The sequence below is a fragment of the Bemisia tabaci genome, chromosome 3, assembly GCF_918797505.1.
Source record: "Bemisia tabaci chromosome 3, PGI_BMITA_v3".
NCBI lineage: Eukaryota > Metazoa > Arthropoda > Insecta > Hemiptera > Aleyrodidae > Bemisia > Bemisia tabaci.
In genome coordinates, this window is record NC_092795.1 from 31,320,760 (window position 1) to 31,341,711 (window position 20,952).

Consider the following 20,952-nt stretch of genomic DNA (forward strand, 5'->3'; position numbering starts at 1 on the left):
TATCTCGAGGAGGATGCAGAAATAAATTTTCTCGAGAGTTTAGCAGGAACAGACTGGCACCGATAAAGTGACCAATCAGAGCTCAGATCGGCCCGTTCCGTTTTTTTTTTGGTCATGTGAACGGACCAAAGCAGCAGCAAATCGCTTTTAATATCGCGCGACCATGGCAGAATATGAAATTTTCATTGTAATTTTGTCTTAAATTTACAGTCCCTGGTAAAAATGGGCGATAGGAGCTGCGTTTCAAAATGCCATAGGAGTTCTAATAGCCGACTGAAGAAGGCGATAGAAAATCATATAGTTGGCTGTGGAAAGTGGAAAAAATCATACGGCCGGGCTATACGAGGCGTTAAAAAATTATACAGCCGGGCTATATAGTTCCTATCGCCGGGCTTTACACTTTATCGCCTGGCTGTTGCTTTTTCGCCATCGGCTATAAAAGGCTATAAGAAATTGTGTAGAAATTCGTGTGTTTTGTAAATCCTGAATTTTGTACGGAATCACCTTAATATTTACAAAACGCATATTATTTTTTTTCATCAATTAAAATGAGAATAATCCATACAGAGTGTGCAAACATTTCAAAGTCATGAGTTGAAAAACGCTGACTCCACGAGATTAAATATTAGAGCTAGAGCCTAACACAAAGCGGAGCGGCGGCGCACCGGCGCCTACAAACCTAACAGGGATACTTCACGCATTGCGCAATGCGTGAAGTATCCCTGTTAGGTTTGTAGGCGCCAATGCGCGTATATTAGTAATGGCAGGCATCCTTCAAAAGTACGGAGCTTTCCTCGCAAAATAAATCAAGATACTACGGCCCAAAAAGAGAGCGGTAGTCCAAAACCTCACTAAGTCCTAGCATCCGTAATTAGTAACGTTTAGCATACACTTTATCGCCAGGCTGTTGCTTAATGGGCCTGTTGCAAACTTTTGCTAGAGCAGAATGAAGAGTTGTTTCCCATAGATAATGCCTCAAAAATCACGATGAGCGCATCGGCAAAGTCTGAAATGCACTCATAAATTCACAATCTGCGTAAGAAATTTGCGTTATTTTGAGCTTCCCGCTTCAAAAACGATACCACTGCACAGGTGAACATTTTGTTAGAGGAGTCGCTCCATCGTCGGCAATATTCGTAATGGCCGACGCTTGCGCAGTTCCTCGCGTAATTCGAGGAGAACTCAAGGTCAATTAAGGCGGGCGAGGAAAATATGAACGTAAACACGCCGATTGTTATCTGGTTTAATCCTGTTTAGGTGTTATCTCGTTCCATCACACGTGTTTTGGCGGACTGGCGTCGGCCATGATGAGTATTGCCGCCAATGGAACGACTCCTCTAACAAAATGTTCACCTGTACCGTAGTATCGTTTTCGAAGCGGGAAGCTCAAAAAATCGCAAAGTTCTTACGCAGATTGTGAAGTTATGAGTGCATTTCAGACTTTGCCGATGCGCTCATCGTGATTTTTGAGGCATTATCTGTAGGAAACAACTCTTAGTTTTGCTCTAGCAAAAGTTTGCAACAGGCCCATTGCCATCGGCTATAAAAGGCTATAAGAAATTGTGTTGCCGGCTGTAGAAGCTATTGGAAATCTTACAGCCGGCTGTAGGTCTATGGTATTTTGGAACACAGATTCTACAGCCAATTTTTACCAGGGGTTTTTAGCGAGTAAAATAGAAACTGTTAGTATGGATGATCAGGTTTTCCTTCCAAGACAAAAGAAGTTGCACAATCTTAGCAACATGCCTCTATGGCATGTCGGCCTCCTATGGTGTAGTGGTTGTAACGCTAGCTCTACGATCGGGAGGTCCCGAGTTTGATTCCCGGCCAGGTGACCCGAGTTTGATGGTCTCAAACAATGGTTGCCTGGGACTGGTTGTTAGGGACGGAGGGGGGACGGGACTGAAGCGCAGGATTAGCCCTTGTGGGCTACTTGAGGTAGTAAAAAAAAAAAAAAAACATCGCAATGCTCCTGGTTCCTTTTTGCAAAATGCAATCCAAGTATCCCGAGGGATATAGACGGGGGGGGGGGGGATAAATGGTTATATTCTTTCCCTTGGTCCATGGCTAGGAGGCCAGTGGAGGGTCTCTCCATAGAGTACATAGAGTCGTAATGTAATTGGGAGAGCTGGCACCACTTTTACGCATTTTCCATGTCCCGAATTCCGAGACTCCTGTGTGACGCCGGGTCACTTTTTCGATACATAATCGATTGTTTGCGATACACGGGCACCCAGCCATCCGATGACAACAACAACAACAACAAACAAAGGAGATAGGAATTACCACGTATTCCACACCGCCATTTTGGATCGAAAATGTATCGAAAAAGCGACCCGAACTCGGCGCACACCGGGCTCGGAATTCGTCGAGCAGAACAAAGCGCCAGCTCTCCCATTTACATTACGACTCTATGTACTCTATGGGTCTCTTTTTGTCTCTGGTTGAAATTTACACGACGGCGACTGAGATTTGCGTATTTGTGCTTGGTCGTAGGGAGCATCCTGTTCCTGTGTCAGCCGTTCGGGAGCGTGGCCTCCGGGTTCCTGAGCGAGAAGTTCGGGCGCCGCGGGAGCATGACCCTCATCAACGTGCCGTTCATCGTCGGGTGGATCCTGCTCTACTACGCCTCCTCCGTGACGGGCCTCTTCGCCGCGGTCCTCGTCATGGGCATCGGGATCGGCTTCTGCGAGGCCCCCATCGCCGCCTACCTCGGCGAGATCGGCGAGCCCCATCTTCGGGGCTCCCTCCTCTGCATCATGTGCTCGGCCGTGTCTCTCGGCTACCTCTCCACCTTCTTCCTCGGCTCCATCATGCCTTGGCGAACTTTTGCACTCGTCAATGTCATCTACCCTGTCACCACGATGATCCTCTTCACGCAAGTAAGTCCAAAAATGTAGTCTCCCTCCAATATTTCTACGCAAGGCACCTCAGACGCCACCAGTTTACTTCATCATTACAATGGAGATGTTGCATGTGTGAGGTTTGTGCGATTTGACTGTTGATTCTTATGTAAAATTTTGCGAGAAACACGGTGGTGCCACTGGTTTTCTCTGAAATCAACTCCCAAGCTTAAAAAAAGCTCTCAAGTTGAGGCCAAAATGGAGGGGATATCCCACGCTATCCTGAGAGTCCACCTCTACATCAAGACAAACTCTCCATGCAAAGATAGGGAGCAAATACATTGACAGGGCTGCCACTTTATTTGGGGACTCTAGAACTGAAAACACGGCAACCTGTTAACGTATTTGCTCCCTATCTTCGCATGGAGAGTTTGTCTTGATGTAGAGGTGGTCTCTCAGGATAGCGTGGGATATCCCCTCCATTTTGGCCTCAACTTGAGAGCTTTTTTTGAGCTTGGGAGTTGATTTCAGAGAAAACCAGTGGCACCATCGTGTGTCTCGCGAACTTTTACGTAAGAATCAACAGTCAAATCGCAAATTCCTCACACATGCAACATCTCCATTGGCAACGCTGGAATTAAGTTACCGTGCAAGAGAGACAAGCAAAACGTCCTCACTTAGTGTCTAATGCGAAGAACACAAGCAGATTTCATTTTTAATTCTGGATGCAACTATTCGGGCTCCATGGATGTCCGTGTTGCATGCGCTCGCAGGTGAAGGCGTTTTAACTGTTCAGACACACACCACATTACCTGCGGCCCGCGGCCTGGTGCGGCGGGTTTAACTGCGAGGATTCAAAATGGCAGACCGCTTTAAATTATTTATCAATACCACAAAACATCTCCCTGGCGCGAATAGTCGCGCACAGGCGTAGTATGTGAGCATCTTTTGTGCTTCAGTTTTGATATCGCGATGTGCTCGGCATGATTTGTAGAGCAATCATCCATGTCTAAGAGATATCTTCAAAGTATAAATGAAGAATTGAGGCCACTGTGTCATTTTATATCCTCATTCCTCGCAGTAATGCCCGCTACACTGTGAATCAGGCTCTTCAGAGAAGTTGGACACAACATTTCCAACTAAAACTGCTTATTTTGATGTTAACTCTTTTACATTATAAATAGTATGGGATGCTTTTTAAAGGAATTTGCGTGAGAAAATAAATTAAACAACTTCTACAATCTATAAATTTTGTATTAATATAGATCTAATAAGCTATTAGTGTTTTCCCATTTCGTATGACTCCTATGTAACTCGCTCCATTGAGCGCCGCTTGCGAGGCGGGACGTGTCTGAAATCAAAACGCCTAAAATTTTGTGTGTATGCAACATGGACATCCATAGAGCCCGAATAGTTGCATCCAGGTGTTATAATGAAATTCGCTCAGTATCCGTCGTATGCGACACTAACTCAAGCTTTGATTGTTTCTCCACCATCTGAATTTACTTCCGGCGCTGTCGATTGTGGGGACGAAGTAAATCATTACTGATTTTGATCGCAACAATGTCGAGTTTCCGATAAATGCAGTATTTAAATTTATTGCAACGTTGTCGGCCCTCGAAATTGCAAAAAAAATGGACATTTGAGCATGATAATGGACGTATTTCCATCAAACGGACCTAAGCGCCATAGGGTGAGAAAGGTAGAGGGGGGCTTGGATTGGCGGCGGAATCGGGCGTCCGGCTTATTCCGTCCTATACTCGCAATGCTTTTCCATGGCGCTTAGGTCCGTTTGACAGAACGCGCTATCCCATTCTAAATTCCTCAAAAGGAACTCCAATTGGCGCTTAGTTCCGTTTGATAGAAATACGTCCAATTATGTAGAGTGTTCTATAATCTACTTCGATGAGCCGTCCTTTGTTTAGATTTTTTTGTTTTTTTCCGACTTGGAAAAATTAATTTTGACGTTTAAGGGTGAAATTTTCAAAGAGCAATTAGTCGTAATGAATGACAAGGAATTTAGAAAAAATGGTTACCTCATATTGGCCTCTCGACTAAAGGAAATGCGACAGGAAATCTGTAACATCACAACCCCAAATACACGTATGTAATTTCCTGGGTGTAATGGCGGACTCACAACACAATAAATTCTGGTTATACACCAGTAATAATAATAGCCCGTTTTGCTCTTTCCCTCCTGAAATGTGGGCTTCGTCTAATTTTCTTGTAAACAATTGAATTCTTTTGGTAAATTTTACAAGGGGGACTGTGGTTACTTTCCCTCGTCTGAGTTACGTTGAATTATCATAATGTACCGTCATGATGTGACCTATACAAATTCATGCAAAACATAACGTTTACAAGGGTGTATACATATTGTGTGAGTATGATATCGCATTCGTGAAACTTGATGGAGAACGTATACCAAAATTAAGGAAACAAACACTGACAATGAGATAAACGGACTCTAGATACTAATCGACGCTTTGGGTAAAAGAGGTTTATCGCATATCGCTACCTTTCTCATACTCATTGTGGCGATAAGTATCCAGCTTTCTACATTTCTCAATAAATCTTCACAAATTCGATGTCAAATTGCTCAATTATTGTACTACTACGAATGATGTGTCTGTCTTTTAAATTGTACTTAAAACAAAATAAATATTGGTGTAGCCGGAGTAGCCTGTATGATTAAGATTCAATTTAACCGCAGTAAAATATATTGACACAATTTAATAAGCAGAAATAGCAGCGTTGCTTGAGAGGTGGCAAGACTATCCTAAGCATCGGCTCAAGGGAAACACCATTAATTTTGATGGGATATTTTTTTTTATTTATTTATTTTTTTCCGCTCATGAATATTTCTTTGATCGTCACTCAATTCCAAAGGCACCCTGTAATATGGTGTGGGACAATATTGATGACGGACTTCACTGTGCCGGGCAATATTAGAATTGAGCTGTTGCAAAAAAGGGGAGTATACCTATACAGCTTTGTAAAACAAAAAGAGGGTTTTTTAAAGCTATGGATCGGCCGTATTACCGAGCATCGGAACCAGTGGCGTGGCGTGGCGTGCTTTGCGATATATCGATTGATCTTCCATTTAAACCTATGAAAAAGAATCGACACGGTGTTCGCAGCGAACACCTTAATAATCGATTCTTTACCATAGATTCAAATGAGGAAGTATCGATAATCGATCATTCACGCCTCGCCACTGATCGAAACGACGAGAAGTATCGTATCCAGCTACCTGAACTCCCCCAAATACCCAAGTAGCAGTGATCGCGATAAGTTGCGATTTGATCGGAGAATGTATCTCAAATTTATCTATATCGATTCATTGCAATATTATCGGATAAAATATTACGATTTCACACCATGTATATGAGGGGCTTGGAGGATAAAGCGCATAAGTGCAGTTTTTGAAAAAATTGAGATAATAATGTATTCAAGTGAAACTAGTCTTAATGCAAATTCTGTGAAAAATTCGCCTCCTAATTCCAATTTTTAAGCATCAATACGTAGGTTTGATATTTCTTTCCATCATAAGGATCCGTGTAATTTCGAAACTTCAAACACGCATTTCTCAAAATAGGGAAAACTGCACTTATGCGCCTTGTCCTCCAAGCCCCACATTTATATATAAGTCGCTTTTATGGCGCGCCCAAGCGCTTCGCGACACTGCGACACCTGATCGCCATCGAGCGATCTAGTCGACCCAGAGGTCATCTGGTATATTGCACTTTGTCATTACGTCTTGAATTGCCACCTATCCAGGATTTTGCCGGGCGTCCCCTACCCTACGCCAAACCCGATCTAGTACCTTCTTAGGCAATCTGTCATCCGCCATTCGTTGAACATGACCATACCAGACAAGCTGTTTGGTCATGATTTCATGCATAATGTGCTGCTCGGTGTCTATTATCTCACGCACTCTTTCGTTCCTTACGTGATCCCTCCTCGAGATTCCAGCTGATCTTTGCCAGAAATCCATCTCAGTTTCTTTAAGAATCCTCTGGGTACAATCTTTCATGGTAATTTCATACCACAAATTTGCATCGAAAGAAAAAAATCGCGATCTTATCAATGACGATTTATCGCAATATTATCGAACAAAAAATCGCGATAAAATAAGATAGAATTTTGACTTCATCGAACGCGATTTCATAGAGATGAAAATTGCGAAAAAATCGAAGATAATCGCTCAAATATTGATGATCGGATATAAAATCGCAGCTAAATTTCAAAATATCGCGATTTTTCCGTTGAAAAATGCCACTCGGGTTGGGCAGCATATTGCAACGAAAAATATGTGTTATACGGTTGCAAGAATATATTCTATTATTGCAACTTTATTGAAATTGTACTGTAATTTTTATGCGACAGTTGGCCAAATCTATGCAAGTAAATTGTAAAATTATTGCAATTTTTTGTGACATACAGTAGACTCTGGATTATCCGGCTTCGTATTATCCGGACTCTAGATTATCCGGATCGATTTTGCAACCATGTAACTACGTACGCATTCCGATAAGTGAGCGGATCCGCGGAGAAGCGGTCGCAAGGCATATTGGCGCCTGCAACGCTGAAGGAATACTTCACGCATTGCGCCAAACAGTGAGGTCGGCGTGGAACGCATTAGCGCCTACTAGATTGCATAAATACTTCTCGCACTACGCCAAACGCAGTGCAGTCGGTTAGTTAGCCTAAAATGCACATTAGCGGCTACAAGACTGCATGAATACTTCACGCATTGCGCGCTTTAATCGTTGTATTGTAATTTATCGTTGTCGGCTGCCATTCACAATCACCATTGAGTCGTTCAGTTTGGCGTTAACCTTTTAAATTCGTGTTGGTATGTACATGATGTATACATAATAAGAATACTATGGTGTTGGTTGGTGGTGTTTGTGTTTACTATTATTATCCGGATTTCTTTTTCATCCGGATCGGGCCCGGCACCAATTAATCCGGATAATCCAGAGTCTACTGTACATTGAAATAAAAATCAGATCTTCTTCCTCTCTTCTTCTACTAGCGGCTAGAGCACGGCTTTGTTTGTCGAACTTTCAAGTACCGAGCAGAAAATTTGAGCCAAAAATTGAGGTACCTTCATTCATATCATTCTTTTTCGCAATAAAAAATCTACAGACGGAGCAAAAATCGAATGGAAAATTAAGGAACCCATTTTTTATCTCGATTGTGTTCGGAATTCATTCAAACTCTTTGCACAATAAGCTTAAGAATAAATAGGTCCTTAGGGCTCCTCTACTACCCTGCCTACATTTTCCCTGATTAAGATAAAAGATGATCAAATCGCTCTATGTTTCTTGCGTAATACCTGGCATATTCATATTTGTTTTCAATATGTATTTAATTGTTCCATTCCATTTGGCTGAATGCAACTGCGATATTCTTCCTCGACGCAAGTTTTTGGGGCTTGCTGCAAGAAGAGTGCAACTTTCCCCAATCGCGGGAAGAATCGAACAATCATCTGACATCAGTACTTTCATTGATGCGTTCTTGAATGTAATGACGTGGAATAGTTTCCGTGATTCTCATGTCTCAACCGAATACAAAGTTTCAAAGTTTCAAAAAATAGCGCAATTTTTACGCACGTATTCTCTTCCATGGCAGCATCATCAACAAGAACCATTCCAACAACAAACGTGAATGGATAACGATCCTATTGTTCTAAAAATGTAATCGGATTCTCTTAAGATGGGGTTCGCTATAAATACAAGTCTTGTTCACGATGCGGAACGATGTTTCTCCGCCAACGTGAGCAGGTGCACTGAACAAATAAAACCGGCGAGGAGTAACTGCAGTCTGGAAAATGGCTTAGATGCAAGGAAATCTACTATTTGTGCAATCGAAGATGAACTTAAACTTTTAGAGTAAAACTACGCACCTATTGTCTTTTGATTTACTCTTTTCTAGAGCGAGCTCTCTCTCTGAGCTCCCTTTTTTAACAGGGCGCAGGCCGTGCCTGTGAGCGCAGATTTTTGCAATCACATTTTTAAGGGTATAGAAACTTCCTGATCGCGTGATTGGCTTGGTTGCGTGCCAGTTGAGCAAAATGCATAGAAACGCACGTGAGGCTCTTTGTCAGTCTGGTTCCACGACATTTTAATGTTTGAGAAGTCCAACTTTTTCAGGAATGTTCTTCCTCCTCTTCTCTCTTTCCTCCTCTTCCTATTCTTCTAATTAGTTCTATTTTACTTCCTCTTCTCCCTTCCGTTAATAATCTTTCTGGGGAGCAAATCATGAATTTTGGTTCAATAAGAAAGAAGGTGAATCGGACCACTGCAATTGGGAACTACTACTTCTGGTTCATTTCAGAAACAACATAAGTGTTCTTAGTTTACCTGCACAGGTAGGTGTTTTTATGCATGAGCCGGATAAAGTAATTCTCTAACGCAAAATGTAGTGTAATTAATTTTAGCGGAAGGCTTGGACATTCCTGCACCTCCGAACATTGCAAAACTATCCTCGGTTATCACGTGAATTGCTGCTTTTCCTTCGGGAGCAATCCCTGGTCAGATGACGTAGCGCGGGTCGGACCCAATGTAAATTGAACACCCCTGACCCTTCGTGCTAAAGATAAACGCCGTATGAGCTTTCTAATGTTGCCAAGTTTTCTCTAGAAGAATGTTTATTTTCAGAGAAGTATGAGTGTATTTCTGTGAAAATTTTAGAGACTTCAGATCAAATCATAAGTAAAATTCTCTGAGAAATCGAGAGGAAAATAATTAAAAAATGTCTCGAAAATTTAAGATTCGTCAACGTCTGAAGGCCCATACGGCGTTTATTACTTGTAATGTTGCCAAGTATTCTCTTAGAAAATGGTTATTTTCGAATAGAAGTATGAGTATTTTTCGATGAAAATTTTAGACACTGCAGATCAAATTACAAGCAAAATTCTCTGAGACACCGAGAAGGAAATAGTGAAACATTTTCTCGAAAATTAAGATTTGTCAACGTCTGAAGGCCCGTACGGCGTTCTTACTTAGCACATCCCTGATATCCCTTGTGTCAACCGCGAGGCTGTCGGCGGGATTTATCGTAAGTCAGGAGAACCGCAGCATCACACATTAGCCATCGTGAATTAGTTAGCGAGAGCTAATTCGAGCCGCTTAAACCGCACGAGAGGTCTGTCGCATGGGTAGTTTGCATGCGAGAGCGAAGCCGCAACTCCAAGAGCTCCTCCGGTTTGTTCGATGGGATCCATTTCCAATTTTAGACGACTGATATAGTGATATACGACCCCGTTGGACAGTCGCTTAGCCGCGACGTCCTGCCCAGCTGGTCGATTATCGAACCATCGCCTGATCCTAGTCGATACATCCCTATCTTAGCAATGCTATTTATCGATCAAGGTCGTTCGATAATAAATCAAGGCGCAGGAGTACCAAGTACTCCCAGGCGAGATTTACATTCTATAGGATCCGATCTAACTGCTGGATCCTCACATTCCACCGCGGGCAGAACTGCCATGCCGAGGAAAAACGCCGTATGAGCTATTAGGCGTTGCAAAATTTCCTTCGACAAATCACGAATTTTCAAGAGAATTTGTGAATATTTCCCTTCCGATTTTTCAGATGATTTCGTTCGTACTTTGGTGTAGAGAGTCTGAAAATTTCACGGAAAAATAGGCATAACTTGCTTCAAATATAGATTTTTCCGAGAGAAAATTTGGCAATATTCGATTGCTCATAGGGCGTTCTTACGTAGCACGGTAGAGAAGAGCATTGCCATCTCGGTCCTTTTAGTCCAGAAGAACTGGGCCGCTCTCTGATTGGTCTGAGTAAGGAGAATCCTCGTCTGGGCTGTCCATAATTTACGTCACCCGAGGGGAGAGGGGGATCTGAAGGTGAGTGACATGTTGGTGGCAAAAAGGGAGGGGGGTCCAGCAAAAGTGACCTTGCCGAATCTAGAGTCCCTTTATAGAGGGAGAGTTGAGACAACGCGGCTCATGGATGTCACCAACGGGAATAGAGATTACACAAATTGAACGTTTTTCGTAGGTAATGTTTGATCGATTTATTCCCGGATTCTGACCAACAGTCGCCGCCTCTTTTTTTTTATCGTAAGGGTCTGCATGAGACTTAGTGCCCATACTATCCGTAAAAAGGTACTTAAAGGCAAGTTTTACACTCTGCAGAATATGAATGCTGGATCCTCACATTCCACCTCGGATGTGCGTTTTCTCGGGGTTTTGAATCATGATGCGCTTGATGATTTCGGAGGCGGAAAGCAAACTTTGACGAATATGCATCCGTGGAAAAAGTCTTCGAGTGCCTTGAGCTCATTTGGTTCCACAAACTCTGCGAAGAAATAGTTTTGACGTCAGAGCCTAGCGCCGGGTCAGTGCGCTTCTAACTTGGAGCAAAATTCACTTGCATTTGCCTTGAAAGAGTGATATGTATGTTTCGCTTTGACTCGGGATACACCTCATGTCGCATTGCCAAACCACTGAAAAAAGTTCAAACGACAACTTTTCGTCAAACTGTTTAGAAATGGGCGTGCTAAAATAAGGGAACGGTTCACTTCACAGGAGTGCACTACACTACTATACCACTATTTCCGATACCACTATTTCCACTTCTGTGAGCCATTTTTGCCTATCGCATGATTTGAAGGCGATACCCCGTCGTCTTCCGCTAGGATCCGTTTCAAGTTTCAATCAGGATCAGCTTCACTTCATTAGACGTTGCATAGTATTTCTTCGTGTTTGAGTTCTTTGAAAGAACCACGCAACAATCTGACTCAAAATTTTGCGAGGATATTCATGATACACTGGGAAAAAAAAACCCGCTTGGATCTAGAGTCCAGACTCTTGAAAACAATGACAAGAAAAAATACTCTTGATTCAATCGGATTTTTACTTGAATCAAAAGGAAATCCGCTTAATTTAAGAGGCTGGGATTTTTACTTGAATCATAAGGAAATCCGCTTAATTTAAGAGGCTGGGTTCTTGATTCAAGCAAAAATCCGATTAAATCAAGAGTAGTTTTTCTTGTCGTTGTTTTCAAGAGTCTGGACTCTAGATCCAAGCGGTTTTTCCAGTGTATTTGAGAAATTCATTTAAAGTTCTAATCGGCGTCATTCAATTGGCTATTTAAAACAATTAAACATTAGAAGTAATACAGTGACGTAAAATGAACGAGCTTTCCCTGAGTCAGCAGTCAGCCTAACTATACACCAGGCGTTGCCTGATTTCTCCCTCTATTCTATTTTTTTACAGGCGCAACTAATCAAAATTCTGACTTTGAATTCCATAAGGATATTTTTTACAATTTGAGGGAAAGAATCAAGGCAAGTATCAAGGTGTCATGTTGTTCGGGTTTCTGTTAGATATAAGTTGAAACCTACATGATTCGGCAGTTGGAAAGCAGAAAGGCATGATTCTGTTTAAACCCGGCGATTTGCGACGACTTTCTTGAGAGCCCGATATTCCTCGTTTAATGCCCTATGAGAGGATGCCGCTTTATTTTTACCGAGCGGTGTAATGTAAAATTTCCGAGTATCTTGCGCATTGTGAATTTCATTTCAAGCCACTGACAAGTCAAACTGAATGGTAAATAAATTATTCTTCACGTTTCAGATTCCTGAGTCTCCGATTTGGTTAATTCATAAAGGACGCCTGAAAGAAGCTCAGAAAGCTTTGGGCTGGCTCAGAGGATTCGTGGAGCCCCGTCGTGTTCAGCAAGAATTCGATCGCATGGTCAAACATATCGAAGCCTCAAAATCATCCGACCGTCCAAAAGGAAATGTGGAAAGCCAAGGTAGGTCACCTGAGCGTAAAAATTAATACCATGCCGAGGAATGATGTTATATCATAGATTTTAAGAAAACTACACAATATTGTGTTTTCTGTATAAGGGAAATTAATACACCCTTCTCTTTCCGCGAGGAGGCCCCGCGCCAACCGCCCTCCCCCCTTTGCTTAGAAAATTCCTGCTTTTTGAAACCTCTTTTAGATAAGTGTGGTTTTTGAGTTGTTTTATTCAAAGTAACCATACGCTCAATCTGATTTGAAATTTGGGGTTTCACATTAAAGTAACGCACCACTGATATGATCATTTATACATAACGACGGTGTAAGTCGGCAATCACATAACTCGTTTATTAGAGACACTATACATTTATTAATTTGTGACCTCCAGTTTATGAAATATCGCGGTAGTTCTCTGCGGCTTGGGAGGTCGAATGTTGCTTGAAATCGCGCTCTCCCACGCAATCTGCAACAATGGACCACTAGACAAGGTACGAATTTCAGCATTCTGATACATGTTTTTTAATCAAAATTTCACGTAGAACACGATGCGCACAACAAAAATTACCGAAATCAACTCCTTCAGAAGATATTTAATGATTCCTGATGCGTGAATTCAAACCACCCGCTCAATAAAACTCAATGCTCTACGTGATTCATATCGCGCGTTGAATATTATCGTGACAGTCTCTGCGATAAGAAAATCTGGCAACCACAATTTTGACGCTTTGGCTCAGCTATAGCAAATTGCTTATAATTTGAACAACACATGGTGGGAAATGAACAGTGCTCGATTGAGAGACTTGCTGAAACTGTTGTACTATGCGCGATTTGACTCACGTAGAGCTTTGAGTTTCTTGTGAGCGGGCAGTTCAAAATCCGCGTAACCAATGTGAAATAAAAAGGTTAATATCTTCGTCAGGAGTTAGTTTCAGTAATTTTCGTTGCGCGAATCGTGTTTTACGTGAAATTCTGATTAGGAAACATGTATCAGAATGCTTGAATTCGTGCCTTGTCTAGTGGTTCATTATGAAGGCGTATTAGCGCCTACAAGACTGCAGGAATACTTCACGCATCGCGCCAAACATAGTGCGGTCGCCGGTCGGCACGCAGAGCATGCTAGCGCCTACAAGACTGTATGAATACTTCACGCATTGCACCCAGCACAGTGCGGTCGCCGGTCGGCGCTCAGAGCATGTTAGCGCCTACAAGACTGCATGAATACTTCACGCATTGCACCAAACACAGTGCGGTCGCTGGTCTGCGTGAAACGTATATCGACGGCGTCTGTCCGCAACCACATACCGACGGTGAAACTACCAAACCACGTATCTCGTTTGCGGTGTTTAAAAATCTACGCTCGCATTTTATTTTTTTGAAGTCGACCAAATCAATATCATTCCTTAAAGTTTTCACAGAGTTTTCTCCGCACAAAGAGGAAAAATCACAGAAATTTTCAAGACTGGATGTTAAGTAGTTTTTCATTTAAAAAATAAAGTATGACAAGAAGTCTGCGACGTCGCAAACCGAGATACGTGGTTTGGTAGTTTCACCGTCGATACCTCGTTTTGCGGTGTCTGAAAATCTCCGCCTCTATTTTATTTTGTTAAAGAAGAACAAATCGACATCATTCCTTGAAGTTTTTGCAGAATTTCTTTCGCACGGCGGAGAAGAAAAATCACGGCAGTTTTAAAGAATTGCCGTTATGAGTAGTTCTCCGTTTTAAAAATAAAGTATGGTAGAAAGTCTGCGACGTCGCAAACCGAGTTATGTGATTGCCAACTTACACCGTCGATAAGTATAGCTAAAGTGAAACCACGTATCTCCGTTTTTATCTTTTCAGACTTCCTGTCCTACTTATTTTATCTTTGGAAAACTACACGGAAAAAAAAGTGTGAGGGGTTACCCCCTAAAATTGTGGTACTACCCCAATTTGTTGGATGATATGGATATTTCTAATTAATTTTGGTAGTATCGCAACTCAAGTTGGGGTAGCACCGCAACATTTGGGTCAGTAGCCTAATTTGCCGGGATACTACTTCAATTGATCGCGGTATTACCACAATTAATTGGAAATTTCCATATCATCCAACGGTTGGGACTTAACCCCTACCTCTTTTTTTCGTGTAGTCGAGGTAATTTCTTGCAAACCGCCGTAGTTTTTCCTCTCTGTTTAAAGAATTGTTAGTGTAAATTTCTAGGTGAAAAATGGGTTGTTTCCCTTCGAAAAAGAAAGTATAGGAGCGGAAAGTTGAAACCCCGCAATGGAGGTACGAGGTTTCACACTTTTGCCGTAGATAATGGTGTAGCAATGATAAAAGATCCTGTGTAAGAACATAATGATTCTCCGGTTTCATGAAATAAACAAACGCACTTTTAAAGCTAAAAAGATCATCGATTCCCTGAAAATTTATCACATCTCGTGTTGAACTGCACTGGTTCACCCGTTCATTTAAAAATTTACCAATGTTTTTCCTACAACAAATGAGCGAGTTCTTCGCAAAAACTTATTTTGCTTCATTATCGGAAATACTCCGACCACGTAAGGGCCTTCGTATCTTTGCGAGAATTCTACCAAAATCGGCAGTTTTTAAGTAGTTCCTGCGCAAAATCGATCATAGTCTGCAAGCGATTAAATTTAAGTTGGAGAGAATCAACCGTCCCTTTGTTAATTAGTGAAGAGAAGGCCTCCTTTTCAACCTTTTCATTCAAAATAATAAAGTTTCCCGACAGCTGCGCAACATTTCTTACATACGCTTGGATTAGTTTTGCAACCTATTCTAAACCTGGAGGAAATGTAGCGGAGTATGCCGATCAGCAGCGCAGTGTGAATAATCGATTGTCGATATGTCCTCCATTTAAACCTATGTTAAAGAATCGATGTTGTGTGTTCGTTACGAACACCCGGTTAATCGATCCTTTTCCATAAGTTTAAATGGCAGATCAATCGATAAATCGCAAAGCACGCCATTGGTGCTGACTTCCTCGCGCTATCTTTACAAGTGGCATTCCATCAGCACGATAATTTTATTGCGATATTTTGACGTAATGCTCAAACTGGAAAAATGTCAAACTGGAGAAAGCGACAAAGGAATAATGAGATCTTGCTAAAACAATATAGACACTCGATGACACTTTAATTTGATGAGCACTTTTTGGAAGTTTTTCTTGCGTAACGGAAGACGTCTGCGAAAAAAAAAAATGGAACAATCTCCAAGTTGCATAACACTGTTTAATAAGGCTCAATTTTGAAGTATTTTAGCCGAAGTTCCTGAGGTAATTTGCAAGGAGCTCTTGTGCTCATATCTCGAAGCTAAATTAAGACTGTCGTATTAGGGCCTGGATAAGGTATCGAGTGCTTTCATCGCAAAGCTATAAAATTCCATCCAAGACTCTCTTTTTAAACCCAGTCGAAGGCCCCGCGAAAGACTTGCGTAATATTTTTAAACTTTTCGCTTGCACCTGTTGAACCCGTGTAGTGGCACATGAGTGACTCCATTTCTCTTAGGAAATATTATAACGCGCGGATCTAATAATCCATCATGCTCTTGACAGCCTTGCACTATCAGAAAGTGAATTGAGTTACTTACACAATCAAGAGGAAAGTTATTATCGTATAGTAAGTGCTTTTCAGTCGCAAAAAGAACATTTATATTCACCGTTTCCTGAAATTCAGTTGCTGAGGGATCTGCCCTCGCGAGAACATATATCAACGGTAAAACTATCAGACCATACGTATTTTGGTTTGCGACGTTGAAGACTTCCTGTCATACTTTAATTTTTATACGGGAAACTACTCAACGTCAATGTTTGAAAATTTTCGTGATTTTTCTTCTCACAGTGCGAGAAAAATTCTGTGCAAACTTCAAAGAATGATATTACGAGTGCTTTGCTCTTTTGCTTTGTTTGGTTATAGCAACTTGTTGTGCGAAAGAACAATTAAAATTCGCCTAATGGGCCATATTGATGGTGGAACTCCCAAACCACGTATGTCGTTTGTGGTGTTTCAAAATCTCCGCTCCCTTTTTATATTTTAAAGGAGAACAAATCAACATTATTCCATGGAATTTTCACAGAATTTTCATCACACAGAGACGAAAAATCAAGGAAGTTTTAAAGAATTGACGTTGAGTAGTTCTCCGTTCAAATAGTAAAATACGACAGGTAGTCTGCGACGCCGCAAATCGAGATACGTGTTTTTGGGAGTTTCACCATCGAATATTGCTTTGCAAGTTTCTTGTAAATCGGGTGGAGATTACTATGCCAATCGTTTAACTCTTTGGTCATGAGTCATCCATTAGGTTAATCTGAGCGTTAATTTCCTAATGTAACTTTACTTTGCAATACAGGCAAAATAGCTGTTCGGGGTCTTTAAAATATATTGTCCCCGGACGAACAGATGGAATAAAGAAGACGGCTTCATCGATTTTATAAATTATCACCCGCAAAGAAAAAATGACGTTAATAACTTTCCGTGATTTGACAGGTGACTGGATTTCGCTCGGCCTTATGTTATCCCCGTTTTAAATCAAATATTTGTCTTCGAACTCGCTCTATAAGTGACCGAAATTTCGCTTGACCTTATTTCCTCCCCATTTCAAATCAAATATTGATCTTCTAACCTGATCGACAAGTGATCGAAATTTCGCCTGGTCTTGTTTTACCTCCTAGTTCAGATTAAATATTTGTCTTTCATCTTGATTGATAGGAGAAACGGGGTCACAGTTTCATGAATGATTCGCAGCAATGTTATGACTGTATTTCTGTATTTTTACGCAATGCTATCGATGAGACGCGAATCGCCCGTGCCTCAGATGAAAAATTCTTCGCCCTCCTGACATAATGACATGGATAGGTATACTTTGCCATGAACCCTGTCGTCTATACAACTTAATGCTTTCCCCAAGTAGCAGTGATCGCGATAAATAGCGATTTAATCGGTTGGTTATCGCGATTTTATCGGTGACAATATATCGAGATATTATCGCATTAAAAATCGCGATACATGGCGATTAAATCGCTATAAATCGCAATTTCTCGTTCGATAAAATCGCGATCAATTTTTGTCGATAAAATCGAGATTGAATCGCCATTTATCGCGATTTTTATTTCGAAACTATCGCGATAAATTGTCGGGCGATAAAAGCGCAATTTTATCACGATAAGATCGAGGATAATTGCTCAGATATTGATGATCCTAGCGATTTATCGGCGATAAAATGGCAAAATATCGCGAATTTTCCGTTAAAAAATGCTACTTGGGTGGTGGGTGCATCTCAATGTGTAGTTACGCCATTTTGTCAGCGAATTGCGGTAGGAATCCCACATGACATGTGTGTGTGTGTGAATGCATCTTAATATTAGAATTGGTGCAGTCTTATATGTCGACGGTGTAAGTCGCCAATCACCTAACTCGTTAGCGGTGTCTGAAAATCTCCGCCTCTATGTTATTTTTTAAAAGGAGAACAAACTGACATCATTAACAAATCATCAACACAGTGCGGTCGCCGGTCGGTACGCAGAGCATGCTAGCGCCTACAAGACTGCATGAATACTTCACGCATTGCGCCCAGCACGCAGTGCGGTCGCCGGTCGGCGCTCAGAGCAGGTTAGCGCCTACAAGACTGCATGAATACTTCACGCATTGCACCAAACACAGTGCGGTCGCTGGTCTGTGTGAAACGTACATCGACGGCGTGTGTCCGCAACCACATATCTCGTTTTGCGGTGTCTGAAAATCTCCGCCTCTATTTTATTTTTTTTAAAGAAGAACAAATAGACATCATTCCTTGAAATTTTTGCAGGATTTTCTTCGCACGGCGGAGAAGAAAAATCGCGGCAATTGCCGTTGAGTAGTTTTCCGTTTAAAAAATAAAGTATGGTAGGAAGTCTGCGACGTCGCAAATTGAGTTACATGGTTGAAAACTTTCATCGTTGATATAATTTTTTTAGAACATCTTACGGAACATTCGAACTGAAATTGACTGTCTTTCGACGTCTTTGCAAGCTGTAGTGTCCTTATGGTTCGGCATAACTATATATAATAGAGATAATATTCAAGAGGAAAGGTGTTAAAATAGTGCTGCATGGATCTGCACTATTTTGGAGAGAAAATTCAAACATTTTAACTAGAGTAAAAAAATTGAGCTGTAATGAGTACTCATCAGCATAGGCGGTTCTACGGGGGGTGCCAGTGGGTGCCGAGCACCCCCAAGCAAAAATTAAGTACGGTTATCGGAACCCTGAAATTACTGCTTTTAAAGATTCTGTATTCGCTCACACTGACAAAAAATCCCAGCAATTAATTTAAAATGTTATAAACAGAATCAATATCGATAGCCGTGTTTTACGATGATTATACTGTTTTTTATGGTAAGATTGTAGTTTTGATGGAAAGCTTTGCTAAAAATTTTCTGCATTGAATTTATAGGTATTTAAGTAGAAAAGAAGGAGAGAAAAAGAGAAAGGAGGGTAGAAAAGGGATAAAACTTGAGGGCCGAAACTTAGGCCTCCCCTGAGCGACCGTTCCCTTCGGGGCCGGTTTCCGACATTTTCCACCTCTGGGCACCCCCAAGCATGAAGGTCTAGAACCGCCTATGCTTATCAGTACAAGACTGAGGAAGAAGTGTGTTCAGTTTTGGTGTTACAAGTTCACCCATAACTTATTAACTTATGTATTCAAAAACAAATTGTCGAATTTCAGACGATGGTTCGTGCGAAAGCAAGTTTACAGTCATCAAGAGGATATGCGAGCTGCGGAACAAGAAGTTATATCTGCCGCTGAGATTGGTCTTCATCACGTTCATTTTTACACAGTGTATGTGTCTCCAAGCCTTCAAGCCTTACCTGGTCAACATTTTGGACACCTTCAAGTTTCCCGTTGACTCTAAATGGGTTCTCGTAAGTGAAACATAATTATAACTTATTCTGAAGGGAAATTTTCATTTTCAAAACAGAGAAAGCACAATTTTCTACCATATGTTTCATTTTTTGCAGTGTTTAAATGAATCAGTGAAACGAAAACACACCAACTCGGTAACTCGAAAATGCTCACTTTTCACTAAGGACAGACAATTTTCATAAAGGTCATTGAAGTTACTGTATCTGTTCCAACTTGGACATGTAAAGTTTCCTTAAGTACTTGCTTTTAGGCACCAAAAATATTTTTCCTTAGACTAACTTCTTCACCTAATATGCAGTTTTATGTGTGTCTTGATTATTTTCATTTTTTCGAGTTGGTGTGTTTTCGTTCTCACTGATTTAATTAAGCAACCTTACACGATTCTCTAAACGTCAATAGAGAAACTAGAGAGACACATGTCTTGGTCTGTAACAATATAAACTTCCTCTCAAGCTTTATTTTTGAACGTTCCTTCATTCCTCAAAATTTCTCTTCCTAATTTTTCTTATCAAAAAAAAAAAAGAGGGAGAGATCGTAATTTTGATACGTCGCCACACCACTGTCGAAGTAGGTAGGTAGTTTTTCTAGTTTCATCATTCAAATTATACTATACAAATTAAATTGGAAAGGAAGGGAGATTTGACAGTCCTGACATCGGACTATAACATTCACCTTCCTTTTTCCGATGCTGAAAGAGAAATCTAAAAAGGTACGTAATTCATTCAATTCGAGGTAATGAAGGGTAGTGCAAACGCTTTTTAAGTCGTTCACGGAAAAAGTTCCGAAAGAGATCATTCTTCGGAAATAGGTAGAGAGAGTCCGCCTGTGTATGAAGTGTAACGGCTGGCTATCGGGAAGCCTACGGGAGTGCCATTGACAGTAACCCCTGCTGATGCAATTATTCCTACTTGACGGCTAGCTATTTTGCATGTGTAACGAAATGAAGGCGCACACTCGAAGCCAGGCGGGAAACGCGTCGGGCCAATTTATGATCGCAAAATGTTGATCCAATAAAGCTCTGATGGGCAAAAAGAGTACTAAATAAATGAAAACTTAAACTGAGGGCACATCATCGTAAAATTCGGAATTTGTTAGAAGGAAAAATAAATAAACATATATAGGTAGAATACTATTATAGTAGGTAGAATACTATTATAGTAGGTAGAATACTATACCCAGATAGCGCACATAGTGTAGAGCAGATTGCAATAAATTTATTCAATCACTGATTGTGAGTAAAATTATTGCTACTAGATGGCAGTGTTGTGTATGTTGCATATCTACTAATTGAAGGGGCACCTCTCATTGAAATGCCCGGCAATAATTGATACAAGTTGCAATTTTTCATTGCACTACATAGTGCATATCTTTCTGAAATATGGAGTTGACTTTTTTGATTGTTTAAAAACGGCATTTATTGATAAAAA

General features: G+C 41.1%; 1 protein-coding gene across 1 annotated transcript in view; it reads left to right on the top strand.

Moving 5' to 3' along the window:
- LOC109043928 (facilitated trehalose transporter Tret1) overlaps positions 1–20,952 on the top strand; it is a 39,308-nt gene that overhangs the window by 8,253 nt on the left and 10,103 nt on the right. Inside the window, exons 3-5 of the mRNA XM_019061294.2 lie at positions 2,497–2,882; positions 12,454–12,634; positions 19,328–19,524. Of these exons, the coding sequence (XP_018916839.2) occupies positions 2,497–2,882; positions 12,454–12,634; positions 19,328–19,524 (764 nt within the window). The remainder of the gene's footprint in view (positions 1–2,496; positions 2,883–12,453; positions 12,635–19,327; positions 19,525–20,952) is intronic.